Here is a 19,535-nt window from a genome sequence, read left to right on the forward strand (position 1 = left end):
CTACTAAAAATACAAAAGTTAGCCAGGCGTGGTGGCGGGCACCTGTAATCCTAGCTACTTGGGAAGCTGAGGCAGGAGAATTACTTGAACCCGGGAGGAGGTTGCAGTGAGCTGAGATAGCACGATTACACTCCAGCCTGGGAACAGAGCGAGACTCCCTCTCAAAAAAAAAAACAAAACAAAAAAAACAAAACAAAAAAAAAACAAAACAGAGAATACTAGAGCTGAGTCCTATTCACTGTATTTACTTTCCTAAAATAAAACAACATTTTAAAAAACATTATGCAGTAATACATTTTCGTTGAAGTGGTAATTTAAAAAAACAAGACTTACCAAATTTTTTGCAGAAAAGTTGATCCACCATCTTTCTTAATTTAGTGATTCTGGCATACCATTCTTCCTTTACTGTCAAAATAACAGTAATACAAGTTTTCTCAATTTAATGGGTTTACTAACTTTGAATATTAAATATTATTACTATAAAATAAGAGGTATAACTTTTACTTTTCCTGTGACTAAAATTATTTCTAAGATTTGTGGCCAGGCGCGATGGCTCATGCATGTAATCCCAACACTTTGGGAAGCTGAGGCAGGCGGGTCACTTGAGGTCAGGAGTTGGAGACCAGCCTGGCCAACATGGTGAAACCCCGTCTCTACTAAAAATACAAAAATTAGCCAGGTGTGACGGCAGGCACCTGTAATCCCAGCTACTTGGGAGGCTGAGGCAGGAGAATCACTTGAACCCAGAAGGCAGAGGTTGCAGTGAGCTGAGATCGCACCATTGTACTCCAGCCTGGGCAACAGAGTGAGACTCTATCTTTAAAACAAACAAACAAAAAAGACAGCATACTAATAAAATTATTCTTAATTATTCTTAAGATTGTAGAATGTATTTATTCCTAAAACAATGCTGACACTGTACAAAAGAGGAAGAACGGAACATCCATTAAAGCTAGGAAAAAGCAAAACTCAGTGTATTCAGGAACAGCTAGCAGGTAACACTTGCTACAGGAAGATTAGAGATATGATCTTGCTGCAATCCTTCCATCTTACTAAATATCAACAGTGATTCCATTCTGTTTTGTCCCCACTCCACTCCACTCCAGAGCAAAAGCACGCAAGAAAATCAATTCTATTTCTATTTCTTTTAAAACACATCTAACAGGCTGGGCACGGTGGCTCATGCCTGTAATCCTGGGAGGCCGAGGCGAGCAGATCACCTGAGGTCAGGAGTTCGAGATCAGCCTGGCCAACATGGTGAAACCCTGTCTCTACTAAAAATACAAAAATTAGCTGGGCGTGGTGGCGGGCACCTATAATCCCAGCTACTCAGGAAGCTGAGGCAGGAGAATTGCTTGAACCCAGGAGGCGGGAGGTTGCAGTGAGCTGAGATTGCACCACTGCACCCCAGCCTGGGCGACAGAGCAAGACTCTGTCTCAAAAAACAAAACAAAATCAAATACATCTAACAATCAAGAGATGATATAAATGGCTCCATGCTCTAAAAGGAAACCTTCTTATGTCCTGTACATCATGGACATTCAATGAATGCTTGTTCCATTGACTCGTGTAGACTTCAATAATAAACTGTTCAATGCATTATGCCAGATAAATCTTGCATCAAAAGTAGAACATATATTCTTCTTTTACTTCTGTCTACCCATAAATGCAATATTTACATGTATTTACAATGGGTTAATAAAAAGATGCACTACTCTTCTAGAAATTATTAGACAGAATTTTGACAACATGAATTCTCCTGTAATGGCACATAAAATTAATAGTTAGAGACATATTATTTCATATGGAAGGAAACATAAAGAAGAAATCAATGTCAAGCGTGAAATAATTATTGCACATATCTTCTGATCTGCCTCGAGATTGAAGACCGACCTCCTGAAGCTGGTTTATCAAGCTGTAAATCTTCACGTGTTGAATTCAGAAGCTCATGTCTGAAAGGTGAGAATAAATACTCAATATTCACTAGGCAATATTCAGCAAACTAATAACCACTAGTACATATTTAACATTTAGTCAGCAAGGCTGGTTTTGAAAAGAAAAGATAATCTGGATGCTTGAGCACAACTAAATCTTTTTTCGTTTTGTTTTGTTTTGTTTTGCCTGAGACGGCGTTTTGCTCTTGTTCCCAGGCTGGAGTGCAATGGTGCGGTCTCGACTCACTGCAACCTCCACCTCCCGGGTTCAAACAATCCTCCTGCCTCAGCCTCCCAAGTAGCTGGGACTCCAGGCGCCCGCCACCATGCCTGGCTGATTTTTGTATTTTTAGTGGAGACGAGGTTTTGCCATTGTTGACCTGGCTGGTCTCGAACTCCTGACCTCAGGTGATCCACCCGCCCTGGCCTCCCAAAGTGCTGGGATTACAGTTGTGAGCCACCACACCCAGCCCACAACTGAAGCTTAATTTGCGGTTTCCACAGAGTAAAAAGCAAAATAATAATTGCAAATTGTCTAATAAGATGCTTCATGGAGCAGGTATCCTCACAACTAAAGACGTAACTTTGCAACCCACAGTTCTTTGAAGCATATTACAAAAATCTTTTTTTTTTTTTTTGCTGGGCGACCGAGCCTGGGTCCGTCGCCCAGGCTGGAGTGCAGTGGCCGGATCTCTCAGCTCACTGCAAGCTCCGCCTCCCGGGTTCCCGCCATTCTCCTGCCTCAGCCTCCCGAGTAGCTGGGACCACAGGCGCCGCCACCACGCCCGGCTAGTTTTTTGTATTTTTTTTTAGTAGAGACGGGGTTTCACCGTGTTAGCCAGGATGGTCTCGATCTCCTGACCTCGTGATCCACCCGTCTCGGCCTCCCAAAGTGCTGGGATTACAGGCTTGAGCCACCGCGCCCGGCCAAAAATCTTAAATGGGATCCTTTAATGTCACATTGCATTCAAGACCATCTTCCTCCACACATCTATGTAAACAATCATATATTCCCACACATGCTTTAAAAATCTCAGGCCTATGAGGGCGAGGTGGGCAGATTATCTGAGGTCAGGAGTTCAAGACCAGCCTCGCCAACATGGTGAAACACCATCTCTACTAAAAATACAAAAATTAGCCAGGCGTGGTGGCGCACGCCTGTAATCTCAGCTACTAGGGAGTCTGAGGCACGAGAATCGCTTGAACCTGGGAGGCAGAGGTTACAGTGAGCTGAGATCACGACACTGCATTCAAGCCTGGGTTCCAGTGTGAGACTCCATCTCAGGAAAAAAAAAAAAAAAAAAAAAAAATCTCAGGCCTAAAAAAAAGGCGTGGATTCTATGTTCTTTAGCAAAAGTAGCAGAAAATTGTGAAAGAAAATGTCAGTTGCATGCCAGTCCAGTGCGGGCACTGTTCATGCTTCAAATGCCAACCCTGGATGACTGATGCAATGTTGGACCCACATCAGCTAAAAAGGAGAAGATAAAAATACACAAAATAACTCAAACTTCATCACATAGAACCCTAGTGGTGAATGAATATTTGTCAACAATAAAAAAGACGTATTACTCAGAAAAGAGACAAGAGTCTTACTTCTTAATCACAAAACGAATCCTTTCCTTTGCAAGTAATATCCTCTCAAGGCGAGGAATTCCATAAGTAGATGGCCTTCTAAAAGGAATTCCTTCAGGAAGTCCTTCTACATAAAGGTCTTCAACATGAGACTGGAAAAGAGGGTATGGGATCGTCACCGGACCTTTGGCTTTTATGGCTTGAGCTATAAGGACAAAAAGAGGAGACACCATTTAAACACGATTTGTAGAAAAGAATAATAAATCATTGAATCTGTATTGCTCTTTAACTTTTATAATTTGATCTTTACTTGTTATTGTGATTGAATCAGAAGAAAAATACTATGAGGGTAATAGAAAGAACATCAAAAATTCTAATATTCTGTTTATCAAAGCCTGCAGTGAAGTAGCCCATTACTTTAAGGCAATGTGAATACAGCCAGACTTTCTACAGAAATCTGAACCACATTACAAAGCCAGAAAAACACACCAGGTAATATCATTTAATACATATAGTACTAAATGGAAGAAGTAGTATTTTAAAAACATAAACATCAGTGTAACCCTATTGGACTTATAAAAATAATTTCTGTTAAATAATAGAGGCAGGCTGGTCACAGTGGCTCATGAGTGTCATCCCAGCACTTTGGGAGGCCGAGGTAGGTCAATCACCTGAGGTCAGGAGTTCAAGACCAGCCTGACCAACATGGTGAAACCCTGTCTGTACAAAAAATACGAAAATTAGTCGGGCATGATGGTGGGCGCCTGTAATCCCAGCTACTCGGGAGGCTGAGGCAGGAGAATTGCTTGAACCTGGGAAGCAGATGTTGCAGTGAGCTGAGATCGTGCCGTTGCACTCCAGCCTGAGTGACAGAGCAAGACTCCGTCTCAAATAATAAATATAAATAAATAAATAAATAACAGAAGTAGAAGATTCTCCTGAACTACAACATCTCTGCTAACATTTATTTACCCAACAGTAAAATAATACAACAGCTATAAACAGTCAAGAGTATGGGGAGTATGAAAATCAAACACAACATGTGCACTCCCAAAAGAAAAGCTCCATTTTTTTTTGCCATAATTGTGTGTAAAAGTCTATTTGCTAAACATTAATCTTTGTACTGAAACTTCAAGTGTACCATATTACACATTAGCATTGAGTTAGTCAATATCCTCTGTTGTACACTAAACTTGAATATCGTATTTATATGTCACAATGAAAATATCACTCCCTAAGGCAATTACCATTAATATGGCTTTGAAATTATAAAATGTGAAGATGTTTCTATAATTTCACAACAGTTGGTGAACATTATTTATTGTCTTGTATACAAAATAATCTAATAAATCACCATCACAACAAAAGCCCCACAACATAACCTGTTTGATTTCATGAAAAGCACTGACATTTATGAAACTGATATAGTACATTTGCAGTGGTGCGATCTCGGCTTACTGCAAGCTCCGCCTCCCAGGTTCACGCCATTCTCCCGCCTCAGCCTCCCAAGTAGCTGGGACTACAGGCGCCCGCCACCACGCCCGGCTAATTTTTTCTATTTTTAATAGAGACGAGGTTTCACCGTGTTAGCCAGGATGGTCTCAATCTCCTGACCTCGTGATCCGCCCATCTCAGCCTCCCAAAGTACTGGGATTACAGGCGTGACCCACTGCGCCCGACCCCCCCTAGAGCCTATGATCTTACCAGTAGGTTACATTGCTTCCAGGTAGCACATGCTATGAGGTTTTTGCTTCAGAATGAACCAATAAAGAACACGGGGCTGGGCGCAGTGGTTCATGCCTGTAATCCCAGCACTCTGGGAGGCCGGGGTGGGTAGATCACCTGAGGTCAGGAGTTTGAGACCAGCCCGGCCAACATGGTGAAACCCCGTCACTACTAAAAATACAAAAATCAGCTAGGCATGGTGGTGGGCACCTGTAATCTCAACTACTCAGGAGGCTCAGACAGGAGAATTGCTTGAACCTGGGAGGCAGAGGTTGCAGTGAGCCGAGATCACGCCACTCCAGACTAGGCGACAAGAGGGAAACTCCATCTCAAAAAAAAAAAAAAAACCAAAAAAACAAAACAAAAAAAAGGGCAAAAAAGGTGTAAGCTATTAAAAACTGGGAGAAACACTAAGAGAACCTGAAGTAAATCGCTAAAAATACGGAAAATTTGTTGAATTCATTAGCAAATTTACTCTAATTCTAGATTTTCATTGAGGGGTAGGTCATATTACTCATGATGAAGAAAAAATGCTCATTTTAAATTTATTAACACAAATACCATCAATATGGCTTACTGCGTTTAAATTTTCACTTATAGTAATTCAGTTAAAACTGCATATCATACAATTTTACAGCTTGCTAGTTAATGGCAAAGTTGTCATCCAAATAAAAATGATAATAACAGATGATAATAAAATAGATAACAAATATGATAAAAATAAAATGCCTTATTTTTAAATTATTTTAAATATTTTATTAAAAAAATGATAAATTGCGAATTTCTTTCATCATTATATAAAGGTGGCTGTAGGATAGAATAGTAAAAGGACAAAGAAGGAATTGAAATCTAGCATCAACTCAGTTATACATCAAGATAAAAGCAGTGGCCAGGATGGTGGCTCATGCCTGTAATGCCAGCACTTTGGCAGGCCGAGGCGGGAGGATCACTTGAGGTCAGGAGTTTGAGAGTAGCCTGACCAACACGGTGAAACCTTGTCCCTACTAAAAATATAAAAATTAGCAGGGCATGATGGCAGGCACCTGTAGTCCCAGCTACTTGCGTGACTGAGGCAGGAGAATTGCTTGAAACCGGGAGGTGGAGGTTGCAGTGAGCCAAGATCGCACCACTGCACTGCAGAGACTCTGTCTCAAAAACAAAATAAATAAAATGATAAAAGTAGAGACAATAGGGGGATCTCAGCGAATACTGGATTTAACAAAGTAGATTAAGAGAAACTATCAATTAAAAAAATAATTTTTAATGAAATCCCCAAGATCCGGAGTTTTGTAATACGTAAATCCATTCCCAAATATCCATGCTGAAAGTTTAAAAGAAATGTTAGCTGATAACTACAGAAATACAACTTTTCCTTATCTTTACTGTCATCTAGAAACAAAGACTGTTTCTAATATTTAGACAGACACCACTAAGGACCTTACAATGAGAGACGTGTAAGTCAGTGTGGCACGGTTCACTGGCAGCCCTGGGCTGGGCTTGTCCACATCACCCCCATGGTGAACAGTAACGCCATTGTGTAAATGCTCATGAACAAAGCATTACAGGAATTTTCCTGTTTAGACATACCATATTTCCTTTCAAACAATTCTTCAACTTGTTTACGTAGATCAGTGATGCGAGCATTCCATTTCTCTGAAAATTGAGCAAAAGTTAATTCCCATTAAGAAGTCCCTACCATCGGGGCGGCACTAGGGTCTTGGGCTGACTGAACATACAATGACATATTTTCTACATTTTTACATCCCAACTGTCCATATCATTTTACTGCTTTCCAAAGACCTTTCCCTTTTCTTCTGGTGGTTCTTAGAATTATGAGGTTGGTGCAAAAGTAACTGCGGCTTTTGCCATTACTTTTAATAGTGTCATGGGAGACTAGAAGAGAAGTTTTAGCATTTAGCGCCTCTTTTTAGCCTTTCAATTTCTGAAAAGCAGGAGGGCAGAAAAGATCAAGCGAATTAAACATGGCAAAAGGGAGCCCACGATAAAGAGGTCTCCAGGGGTCTTTTAACAAACTTCCTAAAACATGTCTTAATTGTGTGGAAATAAGACTTTATGGATATATAGTTGCAACTTAGAATGCTAAAGAACAGGCCAAGCGCAGTGGCTCATGCCTGTAATCCCAGCACTTTGGGAGGTTGAGGCAGGCGGATCACCGGAGGTCAGGAGTTTGATTCCAGCCTGGCCAACACAGTGAAACCCCATCTCTACTAAAAATACAATTAGCTGGGCGTGGTGGTGGGCGCCTGTAGTCCCAGCTACTCGGGAGGCTGAGGCAGAAGAATCACTTAACCCGGGAGGTGGAGGTTGCTGGGAGCCAAGATCGTGCCACTGCACTTCAGTCTAGGTGACAGAGCGAGACTCTGTCTCAAAAAATTAATAATAAAAATTAAAAATAAAGAAGAAAAACATATTTTAAAAGTACAAAAATTCAATTCATATCCAATCATTGTGACTATGACACAGTGGAATATTAAAGTACTATTTTCAAAATGTATACAAGCTCAATGTTCCATTTATTCAAAATATGAATCATCAACATCATTTGCCACTAATATCTCATTCAGTCGCTTGCTAGGATACATCATCCATTGGGAGCTCACAGATTAGCAGCCGCAGGGACACGGTGCAAAAACAGAAAACCAAGAGGTGAAATAGTTCTGAAATAAAGGTTTTAAAGCTAAGAGAAATAAATTACTAAGTCTTTAGCACTAATCTTGAGCCGACTAATTATCATCAGACAAGACAATGTCCTATGCTTTGGTAAATCCAAACTATGTTTAAACAATGTCTGTAATGTAACTTTCAAAATGCTCCTGGCTTTCCAAAGATGAGATTATAATGCAGTAATACAGGCTAAAGCATTTCCCCCTGCAGAGCATGTTGCAACATTTATCAGTCACACTGAGAGTCCAGAAGATGAAGGAAAAGGTCACGTATTTCGCTGAGAACTTACCAAAGTTGAACTCCCTCACTTTCCGCTTCCCAGCATTGGCGGGTTCCGGGACTGGTGGCTGTGGTAGCTCATTGGTCTTTGGTCTCTTAGAAGGTGGAGAATAATCATCATCTTGAAAAAGAAAATGGTCATCACTGGAAGAACCGTCTTAAGAGTTACAGTCACCTCCTGGTCAATTCCCAACATTGAAAAGGTGAGCGGGACTTGAAAGCTATTTTGAGTATCAATAATTATTTCTGTATTGTGAGCTTTAGCAGGCTTTTTCCTATTTGTTTGGAATGTGTTCAAGTGAATACTGCTTTTTCCTCTGTCTTTCTTCATTATTTTTTAGTTTGCTTCATTTGAATTGTCATTATAAATTTCCCCTTCTCAAATAACTTTCAAATTGCCAAGAACTATATTGTTTTAAGACTTTCAAGAAAAAACTTTTAATGAAGACAGCCTCCTAAAGTTATACAAATAAGTAAAAGGGGATAAAATAAAGCTTAGATGGAAAAAATATTTAAGCTTATACAAAATTTAAGCATGCATAAGCAAGGGAAACTGGGTAACTATGTTCAAATACTTTTTTTTTTTTTTTTTTTTTTTTTTGAGACAGAGAACTGTTCTGTTGCCCAGGCTGGAGTTCAGAGGTGCGATCGTGACTCACTGCAACCTCCACCTCCTGGGCTCAAGCGATTCTCATGCCTCGGCCTCCAGAGCAGCTGGGATTACAGGCACCCGCCACCGCGCCCGGCTAATTTTTGTATTTCTTTGGTAGAGATGGGGTTTCGCCATGTTGGCCAGGCTGGTCTCAAACTCCTGGCCTCAAGTGATCCACCCACCTCGGCCTCCCAGAGTTCTGGGATTACAGGTGTGAGCCACTGCGCCCGGCCTGTTCAAATACTTTTAACAAGTGCAAAATGTATGGGCTTAAAGAAATAGGGCTGCATTATTATGAAATGGATACTGTTGATTCAATCGGCACAGAGGCTGCGTATAAAGGAGCAGTCAGCTATTCAAGCACAGCGCACAGCACACACGCTGTCGTGAGAGTTCCGTGTTCATTTCCTTGTGGATACACACCAGCAACTCACTCTGCTGTGACCCTTCAATACACCTCACGTTAGGATTAGAGACATCTGGGTCAAATCAGCTGCCACTGTCATCTCTAGTCCCTCAAAGTGTCAGGTAACATGCTATTAATATTGCTGCTCAAACATCATTTATAAAATACTGAAAACATCATTTTAAGAAATTCTTATTTAAAAACAAATGTGGTATGGTAAAGAAAATAATTATTGTGTTAAAGACAGTATCATAGGAAAAAAAGATCACGTGAGTAAAATAAGCTATCTTTTTAGATGGGTGTAATTGTTATTCTTGTTTTACAGCTAAAGAAATGGGCTCAGAGAATGTTATTTGATTGGACCGTGTTGTATCTCTGGAGAGCACAGCTGAGACCAGACTGTGTGTGTAACTCCACTAGCCTATGAGGGTGCATCTCATAAAGGTAAGAAATGCAAATTCGGCCTAATATACAACATTGCCCGGGCTCGCACTGGGTCACTTCTGTAGACACTTCTGTATTAATCAAGGGAAGGTGAAAATGCTTCTAGAAGGCGACTGGACACCAGCACCCTTGCGTGCTGCCTTTGGGCTCTTCCTCTAAGGCCAACAGTAACCTGAAATTATTGACTGGGCTGATCATGCCAATCAACTGGAGAAAATGGTACCGAGGCCACCAACATCAGACAAATTCATTTTAGGACCTATTTATGTGCTTAGAAAGACAAAAGTGCTTTTGTAAACGATACTATTTCAGAAAAACATAATCATAGTACCAATTAATGACGCTATAAAATGCTGATGTGTTGAACGCTACTTTAGAAAAACGTTCAAATCTAGGAAAAAATTTCTGATAGAAAACTATCGGCAGGGTCTCATCTCTCTCTCTCTCTCTCTCTATTGGCAGGGTCTCATTCTGTCTATCTATCTATCTATCTATCTATCTATCTATCTATCTATCTATCTATCGGCAGGGTATCTATCTATCTATCTATCCATCCATCTATCTATCTATCTATCTTTCAGCAGGGTCTCATTCTATCGCCCAGGCTGGAAGGCAGTGGCATGACTGTAGCTCACTGTAGCCTCGAGCTCCTGGCCTCAAATGATTCTCCTGCTTCGGCCTCCCAAACAGCTGGAACTACCACACCTGGCTATTTTTCTTTTAATTTTTTGTAGGGACAGCATCTCATTATGTTGCCCAGGCTGGTCTGCAACTCCTGGCCTCAAGTGATCCTTCTGCCTCAGCCTCCCAAAGTGCTGAGATTATAGGCATGAGCCATGGGGCTAGGACAGAAAACAATTTTAAAATGACAAACTACCTGTGAAAGAAGATTTGGCTGTCACCTGGGTTTGTATTACTGTAAGGATGAAAAATGGTCGAGACACCCTATAAATAGATTAAGGTTCCAACCTAAGTAAAAACAATCTGGAAAACAGAAGTGTGTAAGTTTGGACCTCAATTCTGAAAATATACTTTTTTAAAAACCCTATTTTCCAACTCCCATACATATTTTAGAAACCTTAAGAGTATTTTTATGCTGGCTTCCAAAGGTTAAAACAAAATACACTCATTTCACCTATGAATACTGTCAAAGCATTATAAATGCTTAATATTATTATTATTTTTTTTTTACAAACTAAGTAGTAACTTCTAAAATGAAAGTATTTCCCCTATAGGTTAAGGTCTCCTAAGTATCCTCATAGATCATCATTTAAACTGACCATTCATTGAATGACAAACTGAAAGCTGCTAGAGTAGAATGACATGCGAAGGGAAACACAGCTGTAGATGGAATGGAGTGGACACCTGGAGAGCTCCATCCCATGAATCTCAGTCCAAATCCAAACTTCACAGCTGAGGCCCGGGGGAGGGGAAGACGGGTTTTCCTTACTGAATAGACTTCACTTTTTCAGCCACGCAAACATTTTAGAACACAAAAGATTTAATAGCATAAATATATTTTATGAAGGTAATCCAATCGATCATAAACAAAAAAAAACAAGAGAGAAAAAGGCAAATCTACTAGAGTGCTTTTTTAATACAACAAAGACTGTAAAATATTGAAAAGATCAGGGATATCACATTTTCTTCTTCACTGACAAATAATAAAGTTCAATCTGTTAAATGTTAACAAATCCAGAGATGAATGTAGTTACTTTATTTTTTGAGACCGGGTCTCACTCTTTCACCCAGGCTGGAGTGCAGCGGCAATACTCACTACAGCCTCGACTTCCCAGGCTCAGGTGATCCTCCCACCTCAGCCTCCCAAATAGCTGGGACTACAGGCCTGCACCATCATGCCCAGCCAATTTTTTTTTTAAATAGAGATGGGGGTCTCCCTATGTTGCCCAGGCTGGTCTTGAACTCCTGGCCTCAAGCAATCCTCCTGCCTTGGCCTCCCAAAGTGCTAGGATTATAGGTGTGAGCCACAGCATCCAGCTGAACGTAGTTATTGATAAAACATCACACCATATATTCCATTTTTAAAACCCTGTTTCATAAACTTTTTAACTAATTTTGGGTGTTTTAAGTCATATGGAACATGGCATTCAGGCATCAGAACAGCTATAAACTTCACCACATCTTCAATTTTTTCTGCAATGAACTCTTTGTTGCAATTAATTGGTTTTGAGAAAGTAAGAAAAAATGTGTTTCTCGACCTAAAATCTTTCCACAAAGGATCAAAATTACTTTTTACTCTGAAGCATAAAACATCACCTAAAGCTCTAGGGCCTGCCCTCACATACTGGGCATTACTCTTCCAATTATTCTGCTGTTTCCAAAGTATAAACAACCATTTTTGTGTAACAAGACACACGTTTCAGCATGCTTCAAATTCAAGCCCCAACTCTTAAGTGTTTCCATAATCAAAATGTAAAGATTTTAAGATTCATTTTAAGATAGTTCATTTTATTTTTTGAGATGGAGTCTCACTCTGTCACCCAGGCTGGGAGTGCAGTGGCACAATCTTGGCTCACTGCAACCTCCACCTCCCACGTTCAAGCAATTCTCCTGCCTCAGCCTCTGGAGTAGCTGGGATTACAGGCGCCCGCCACCATGCCTGGCTAATTGTTATATTTTTAGTAGAGATGGGGTTTCACCATGTTGGCCAGGCTGGTCTCGAATTCCTGACCTCAGATTATCCACCCACTTCAGTCTCCCAAAGTGCTGGGATTACACCACCACACCTGGCCCATTTTAAGATATTTTAATATGCAAAAGGTGCTATTCATGAATTTACAATAGTTATGCTACCCACAGTAACAAAAGCGCTCCGCCAATACCTTCAAGTTGGCAACACCATCCCTAACTCAAAATTTGCATTTAGAAAACACCAACTTCCTTTTTGCAACATATTAACGAATATGCCTACAGATAATACAGGCTTCAGAGCTAACGCTGTTTCTCACTGCATTCTGGCCAGTGACTCAATTAAATAGACTATGTTACAATGTCTTCTGATACTCTTATCTTCAACATAATCAGACTGGTAATGTGTTATCATAAAATCTGACATCTATTCAAAGTTAAAAAAAAAACCAATCAAAACCAAGTACTGTATCTATTTCAAAACCCCCGGAGCCATTGATTACCCTACACGTTTCAAATAAATGGATTCATTCTTTCACCCATGGATACAACTTACAGCTCCTCTAAAACTCTTTACATAAACAATTGGGTATTCATTAAATGACTATTTGGCAGCAATAAAAATTTTTAAACAAAGTGTTCAAGTGCTAAACTAGGCAATTATGTCAATTTTAAAAGTGCTGCAGGGACATTTAAGAAAACACAAGAATTAAACAATAAACAGCAAAGCCTGATGGCTTTGTCTTAAAAATCTCCCCAGAATCAACCACTTCTTAGCTCCCCTGCCACCAACCTGCTCTAAAGCACCCTTCTCTGTGCCCTAGGTAATTCCAAGAGGTCCCCAAGCTAGTTTTCTGTCAACACTATTGACTGCTGTAGGTATTTTCTTTTTTTCTCCCCTTTTCTCAACATAGTCGCTACGGTTCCTAGAAGTGAAGGACAGAAAGTGTCACTCGTATTTTCAAAACACTCCTGGGGATTTGCTACTAAATTATTCACTACTAAATTCATAGCACCGTGTCCGGGCATGGTGGCTCACGCCTGTAATCCTAGCACTTTGGGAGGCCAAGGAGGGCAGATCACCTGAGGTAAGGAGTTCAAGACCAGCCTGGCCAACATGGTGAAACCCCTGTCTATACTAAAAATACAAATATTAGCCGGGCATGGTGGAATGCGCCTGTAGTTCCAGCTACTCGGCAGGCTGAGACAGGGGAATCCCTTGAACCCAGGAGACGGAGGCTGCAGTGAGCTGAGATCATGTCACTGTACTCCAATCTGGGCAAAAGAGCAAGACTCCGTCTTTAAAAAAAAAAAAAAAAAAAGAGGCCGGGCGTGGTGGCTCACGCCTGTAATCCCAGCTACTCGGGAGGCTGAGGCAGAGAATTGCTTAAACCTGGGAGGTAGAGGATGCAGTGAGCCAAGACTGAGCCACTGCACTCCAGCCTGGGCGACACAGCGAAACTCCGTCTCAAAAAAAACAACAACAAAAAATTCTTAGCACCTGGCACATACAATGTGCTCAGTATTTGTGGAGGGATTAAATGAATATATGAATAGCATAGTCCTTAATTAAATGCAGCAGCCAAGTATCTGCCACTATCTTAAACATAAATTCCACAAAAAAGAGATGGTAGGTAATCCAACTGCCCATCATAAACCCTACTGAAATATTGAAACTCTAAAAAAGTGTTATTCAAATCTTAGTACATAATTCCTCTGAGACTCCTATTTTCACATATATAATTATGTATTCATTAAGTGTCTGATTCACAGCTATAAAAATAAAAAAACACAAAGTTTTCCAACGCTAACCTCCTCAGTTACAGAGATCCTAAAAAACCTACAGTACCAGCTGCGGTAAGTGTGCCATGTGTGGTCACGTGAGTCAATTATATTTAAAATTATTTACATATACCTTTCAAAATATGAGAAATTTAAAAAGTCAAAGAGTTTGACTTATTAGGAAGATGTAAAATTCATCACAAAATGAATTTACTTAAAATCAATTTAAGGGAAAAAAATCAGGTTAAGTAATGAACAGAGAGGCCACAGCAGAAGGCACACAGGTAACAGGTAAGTGACTCAGGTTTGGGAAGCTAGGCCCTAAGAAAGAAACCTCTTTTACACTGTTCATAGCGCTCCCTTGACAGCCAGACCTAAACAAGTCTGATAAGGTTTTCTCTGCACACATCAGAGATAACATACCTGACAGCAATTCACCTTAACCCAGAAATGCAGTCACGGTGTTTACGAAAACTGAGGCATGCGGTTCTATTAGTCCAAGGCTGATTTCCCAAACCTAAGTCACGTATGTTTTCAATGTTTACCACCGACTCCAAGTACAAATAAAACGCCACAAATGGAAGCGCACAGCTCAGAGCGCACCAGCAGGGGGTTAAGTAATGACCCTGTATCCACGAACACGGCCACGTCAGTGTCAAATTAGCCACTCCAGAACTCCACATAATTGCAAAGGAAGATATCCAGGTTAAAAACACTGTGAAAAATCGGACAGACTTTTTTTTTTGTTTTTTGAGACGGAGTCTCGCTGTCTCCCAGGCTGGAGTGCAGTGGCGCGATCTCGGCTCACTGCAAGCTCCGCCTCCCGGGTTCACACCATTCTCCTGCCTCAGCCTCCCGAGTAGCTGGGACTACAGGCGCCCGCCACCTCGCCCAGCTAATTTTTTGTATTTTTTAGTAGAGACGGGGTTTCACTGTGTTAGCCAGGATGGTTTCTATCTCCTGACCTCGTGATCCACCCATCTCGGCCTCCCAGAGTGCTGGGATTACAGGCGTGAGCCACCGTGCCGGGCCTGGACAGACTTATTTGATGACAAAGTTCTGTTTTTTTTTTTTTTTCTTTTCTATCAATGATTTGGGAAATATGAAAAGATTTATATCTAAAATTAAGTCGTCTCCAGGCAAGCAGGAATATCTCAGTTTATTTCTGTCCATCTTCCTATCAAGCACGAGATTTTCCAAAACAAAACTAAGATTATTCTCTAGATACACTTTTGCTTTTCAAGTTGCCTTGTTCTTAAGGCAGGATTTTTTTTTTCCCACTGAACATCTTATATTAGAGATCTTTTTGTAGATTATTGGAAAACATTATCAGCATTTCAATGGCTATAAATTTTTCTGTTATGAAGATATACCAAAATTTTATTTCCCAACTATGGCTATCTAAATAGCTCCCACCATCTGGAAGTAACCTTTTCAGAAAGAATATACGATACACATTATTAACCAGAGGTGTGCATGTAAGTTCTCACTTGACCTTGTATCAAGACAATTTTTTATCTTCCTAAAAAAATTAGGAATACAATGGTTGATATAATTTCTATATAATATACATCTTTTATATGTACATATATAAAATGTGTATGTGTGTAAGCACATATGACATGGAAAATGCTACCTTTGAAAAGAATTACTTTACTCAGACCTGGTATTTCACTGGTCTTCTGAAAAGAAAGAAGTCTACATAGCAAAATTCTGCTACTTAATCACAAATGTGAACGTTAAGTCAGGCGTACAGCACAACGTCTGAGTTTAAAAGAAATGAATGGCCTGGTGCAGTGGCTCATGCCTGTAATCCCAGTACTTTGGGAGGCCGAGGTGGGGGGGGGAGGATCACCTGAGGTCGGGAGTTCGAGACCAGCCTGACCAACATGGAGAAATCCCGTCTCTACTAAAAATACAACATTAGCCGGGCGTGGTGGCGCATGCCTGTAATCCCAGCTACTAGGCAGGCTGAGGCAAGAGAATTGCTTGAACCTGCGAGGCGGAGGTTGTGGTGAACCAAGATCACGCCAATGCACTCCAGCCTAGGCAACAAGAGTGAAACTCCGTCTCAAAAATAAATAAATTAATTAAATTAAATTAAATAAATGAGATTTATTACTCCATCCAAAACAGTTAAAGTTCAAAAAGACTGATGTACACTTCAGGTTCATGAGCCATTTATTTCTGGATTTTCTTAAAATACTTGCTATAAAAGCAAGTATTTACATTCTAAACCATTTTAATACAGCCTCTATCTGCTTTAAGATTTGACAAATCAAAATGGTTATTAGTCCCACCTAAAAGCTTTATTTTTATAATTTTAATAACCTCCTATATTAACATCTCCATAGAAAGGGCATAGCTGAGTATTTATAATATTTATATGTTCTTAAATTTTTTTCCTGTTAATAAGGTTTCTAACTAAAAAGGAATTAAATTTCAACTATTTATTGCTAGACTGTAAACAATTCAAAATGTTTTAGATTAGAAAAATTATATTAATGAAAAAAGAAATCTGTATATTAACACATGAAATATGAAAAGATTTCTTATATTAGGTGGAAGCTACTAATGGACTTATATTTTAGAAGCAATGAAGACAGACACGTTGAGTAGTTTGGAGTAGTCAAACACTAGAAATAACCAAGTGACATCAGTAGGCGACAGGTTGTTAAGAGAGAAAGAGAGACAGACAGCAAACCAAGAAAGGTTACGCAGCAGCTGGAAAAAAACTAATAAAGTACCAAGATGTACAGTTACGGGAGGGTGAGGCCTATGGAATATGTGATATTTTAAAATTTGCTTTGTAATGTGTGCTGAAAACATCAGTGTATTTTTGCAAAAATCAAGATATATACTGCAATTATTTCTTGAAGTAGACACAATAAGCTGACATACATCCCTCGGTATTGGGACTTGGGAGCAGAGTGAGGGTGAAGAAGACGTTCCACTGTGCAATTTACTGTACCATTTTCACATTTTACCACAAGAAACAAGTACTTTGAGGGGAAGAAACTTACCAAAGTACTGTGAGACATTAATTTTATTATTATTATTTTTTAAGATGGAGTTTCACTCTGTCGCCCAGGCTGTAGTGCAATGGTGTGATCTCAGCACACTACAACCTCTGCCTCCAGGGTTCAAGTGATTCTCCTGCCTCTGCCTCCCAAGTAGCTGGGATTACAGGCACACACCACCACACTCAGTTAATTCTGTATTTTTAGTAGAGATGGAGTTTCACCATGTTGGTCAGGCCGGTCTTGAACTCCTAACCTCAAGTGATCTGCCTACCTTGGCCTCCCAAAGTGCTGGGTTTACAGGTGCAAGCCACCGTGCCCAGCCGTGAGACATTAATTTAAAAGGAAAAACGCAATGCTCATTTAATAATTATTAATATGAAGTGATAGTTAATAATTCTATTAGCTGAATTTGCAAATAATTCAGGATAAACTGTCTCAGCTGATCAGGTTCATGCTTATCTTTGGAGAAAAAAAAAAAAACTAGGTTTGAAGCAATCTTAGCTATAGAAGAGTATTGTAGAATAACAGTTCTGAAAGATAAATTGTATGTCAGCCTCTAAGTAGTATTTGCAGGTCGGGGGCGGGGGGAACTTGCTTTAAAAATTACTCACTAAACTATCAACACTTTCTCCTCCACTTTACTTAATTAGAAATTAGGGATTCCAGCTCCAAATAAGTCTTCTTCTATCACAACCCCATAGATTATAGAATCTGTTTCTGTGTGTATCAAGTCTGGTCATAATTTTCTTTTTCTCTTTTCAATTCCCACTGATAGCAAGGATAGCTTGGGCCACCTGTGGGCCAATGCTAATTCTCACGGCTTCATTCTGTCATCTAAAACTCCCAAAGCACTGGGGTGCACTGCTGGGGAGTGGGCTGCTTTGGTCACACAAACACATGTATTCGTCCCCCAAGTCTCCTTTCAAAATGAATGAAATGCATATTTAGCAATGTGAATGTGACAGATATTTTTATGACCAGAAGTAAACTTTGGAATCAAGGCTTTTAGATAACTAACCTTCAATAGTCACCTCAACTTCAGGGTCCTCACTTGTTTCTGAAGGGACATGTTGAGTAGAATCTTGAAAAAAATAAAATTCTAAAATGACATTCATTATTAAGCATTTTTCCATATGTTCCAACATTTTACTGATTTGATAACTCCAGAAGCAGCCTACTATAAAAATTCACTGGCATTTTAATTCATTTCATATTAATGAAATTAAAATTTGACCCTTTTCATTATAAATAGGGATAAAAGAAAACAAAAATTAGAAAAACTCTGGAAAAATTTAGATAATAACATGTTACCTGCAGAAATTGACTCAAAAAAATCCCATAGTCTTGGAGGAATGAGGATCTGACAAAGTCACAATGAATTTCCTGCCACAGCTAGAAGATGCTCGGATAGAAACAAATGCTTTCTACTTGAGTTAGAACTTCTCTCCTTTCAGAAATGTGAGGAGTGGTTTCTACTGTTCAATAAAACCACAACCCAGGCTTTGCAATGGAGACTTTCCTATCAAGAGACTGAGTGTCACAAGTGCACACAGGACTACATCCTCTGGCTTTGTATGCAACGTATTTCAAAAATTAAAAAGTTCATTCATATTTGTTCCTACACAAGACAAATGTACATCAGAATGTTAGTGCTAGAAGCTTAGAGAGTATTTTCATTAGTTCTCTTTCATTGTGCAAAGGTTGAGAGATTAATTGATTTGCCAAAGATTATGTTTACTTGTTAGTAGAGGAATAAAGGCCAGAACCCAGATTCGATTCCACTTTGTTAACACTGGAAGATGACAGTAAAAATGTCCTAAAAACGCAGTCTTCAAGATGCAGTACCTGCCGACGGGGCTGCAAGGCGGTGAGCCCTCGTACTGCAAAGTTGTGATCTATTACCCAGGTCTTGTTGTTCTAAATCCTGCCTATTCAAAACTGAAAACTCTGTCACAGAGAAAATACCCACCTCTACACGGTAAAGCATACAACATTCACCCACACAATCTTCTATAAAAAGAGCTGACAGGGAAATGTAACCAACAGTTTAAAATGAGCATATCAGTATTTCTGAGAGAAATGTATTCCAGGGAGAAACCCTAATTCTGTAACTGAATTTGGAGAAACCAGCCTCTACTGGGGGACTTTTAAGATTGTCTTTTCCCTCAAAGAAGGTAAAAGATCAAACAAATGATTTATTTTAATTAAAATACAAATGTAAATACAATGGAATATAAGCAGTTACACAGTAGACCCCTCTCTTCATCCTAGAAAAATAAGGTATAATGTGACCGATTTATGAGAGAAATAATCCTAAAACAAGATTCGGTTACCTTACCAGTCATTTTCCTTGGGGGAAATCTACAAAAATTTGTGTGGAACCG

The 19,535-nt window shown here is 39.7% G+C and overlaps 1 protein-coding gene across 12 annotated transcripts in view; it reads right to left on the reverse strand.

The window, feature by feature from the left end:
* Positions 1–19,535, reverse strand: part of GTF2I (general transcription factor IIi) — a 117,459-nt gene that overhangs the window by 26,348 nt on the left and 71,576 nt on the right. For 7 of the 12 annotated variants that reach the window (XM_031665460.1, XM_031665458.1, XM_031665459.1 and 4 more), the window contains 6 exons: positions 18,170–18,232; positions 8,206–8,316; positions 6,819–6,884; positions 3,528–3,711; positions 1,894–1,952; positions 334–405 (listed from right to left, as the gene is read on the reverse strand). In XM_031665460.1, coding sequence (XP_031521320.1) covers positions 334–405; positions 1,894–1,952; positions 3,528–3,711; positions 6,819–6,884; positions 8,206–8,316; positions 18,170–18,232 — 555 coding nt within the window. The remainder of the gene's footprint in view (positions 1–333; positions 406–1,893; positions 1,953–3,527; positions 3,712–6,818; positions 6,885–8,205; positions 8,317–18,169; positions 18,233–19,535) is intronic. The other 5 variants (XM_021935760.2, XM_021935759.2, XM_031665464.1 and 2 more) reach the window with 1 other exon arrangement.

This window comes from Papio anubis, chromosome 4, assembly GCF_008728515.1.
Source record: "Papio anubis isolate 15944 chromosome 4, Panubis1.0, whole genome shotgun sequence".
NCBI lineage: Eukaryota > Metazoa > Chordata > Mammalia > Primates > Cercopithecidae > Papio > Papio anubis.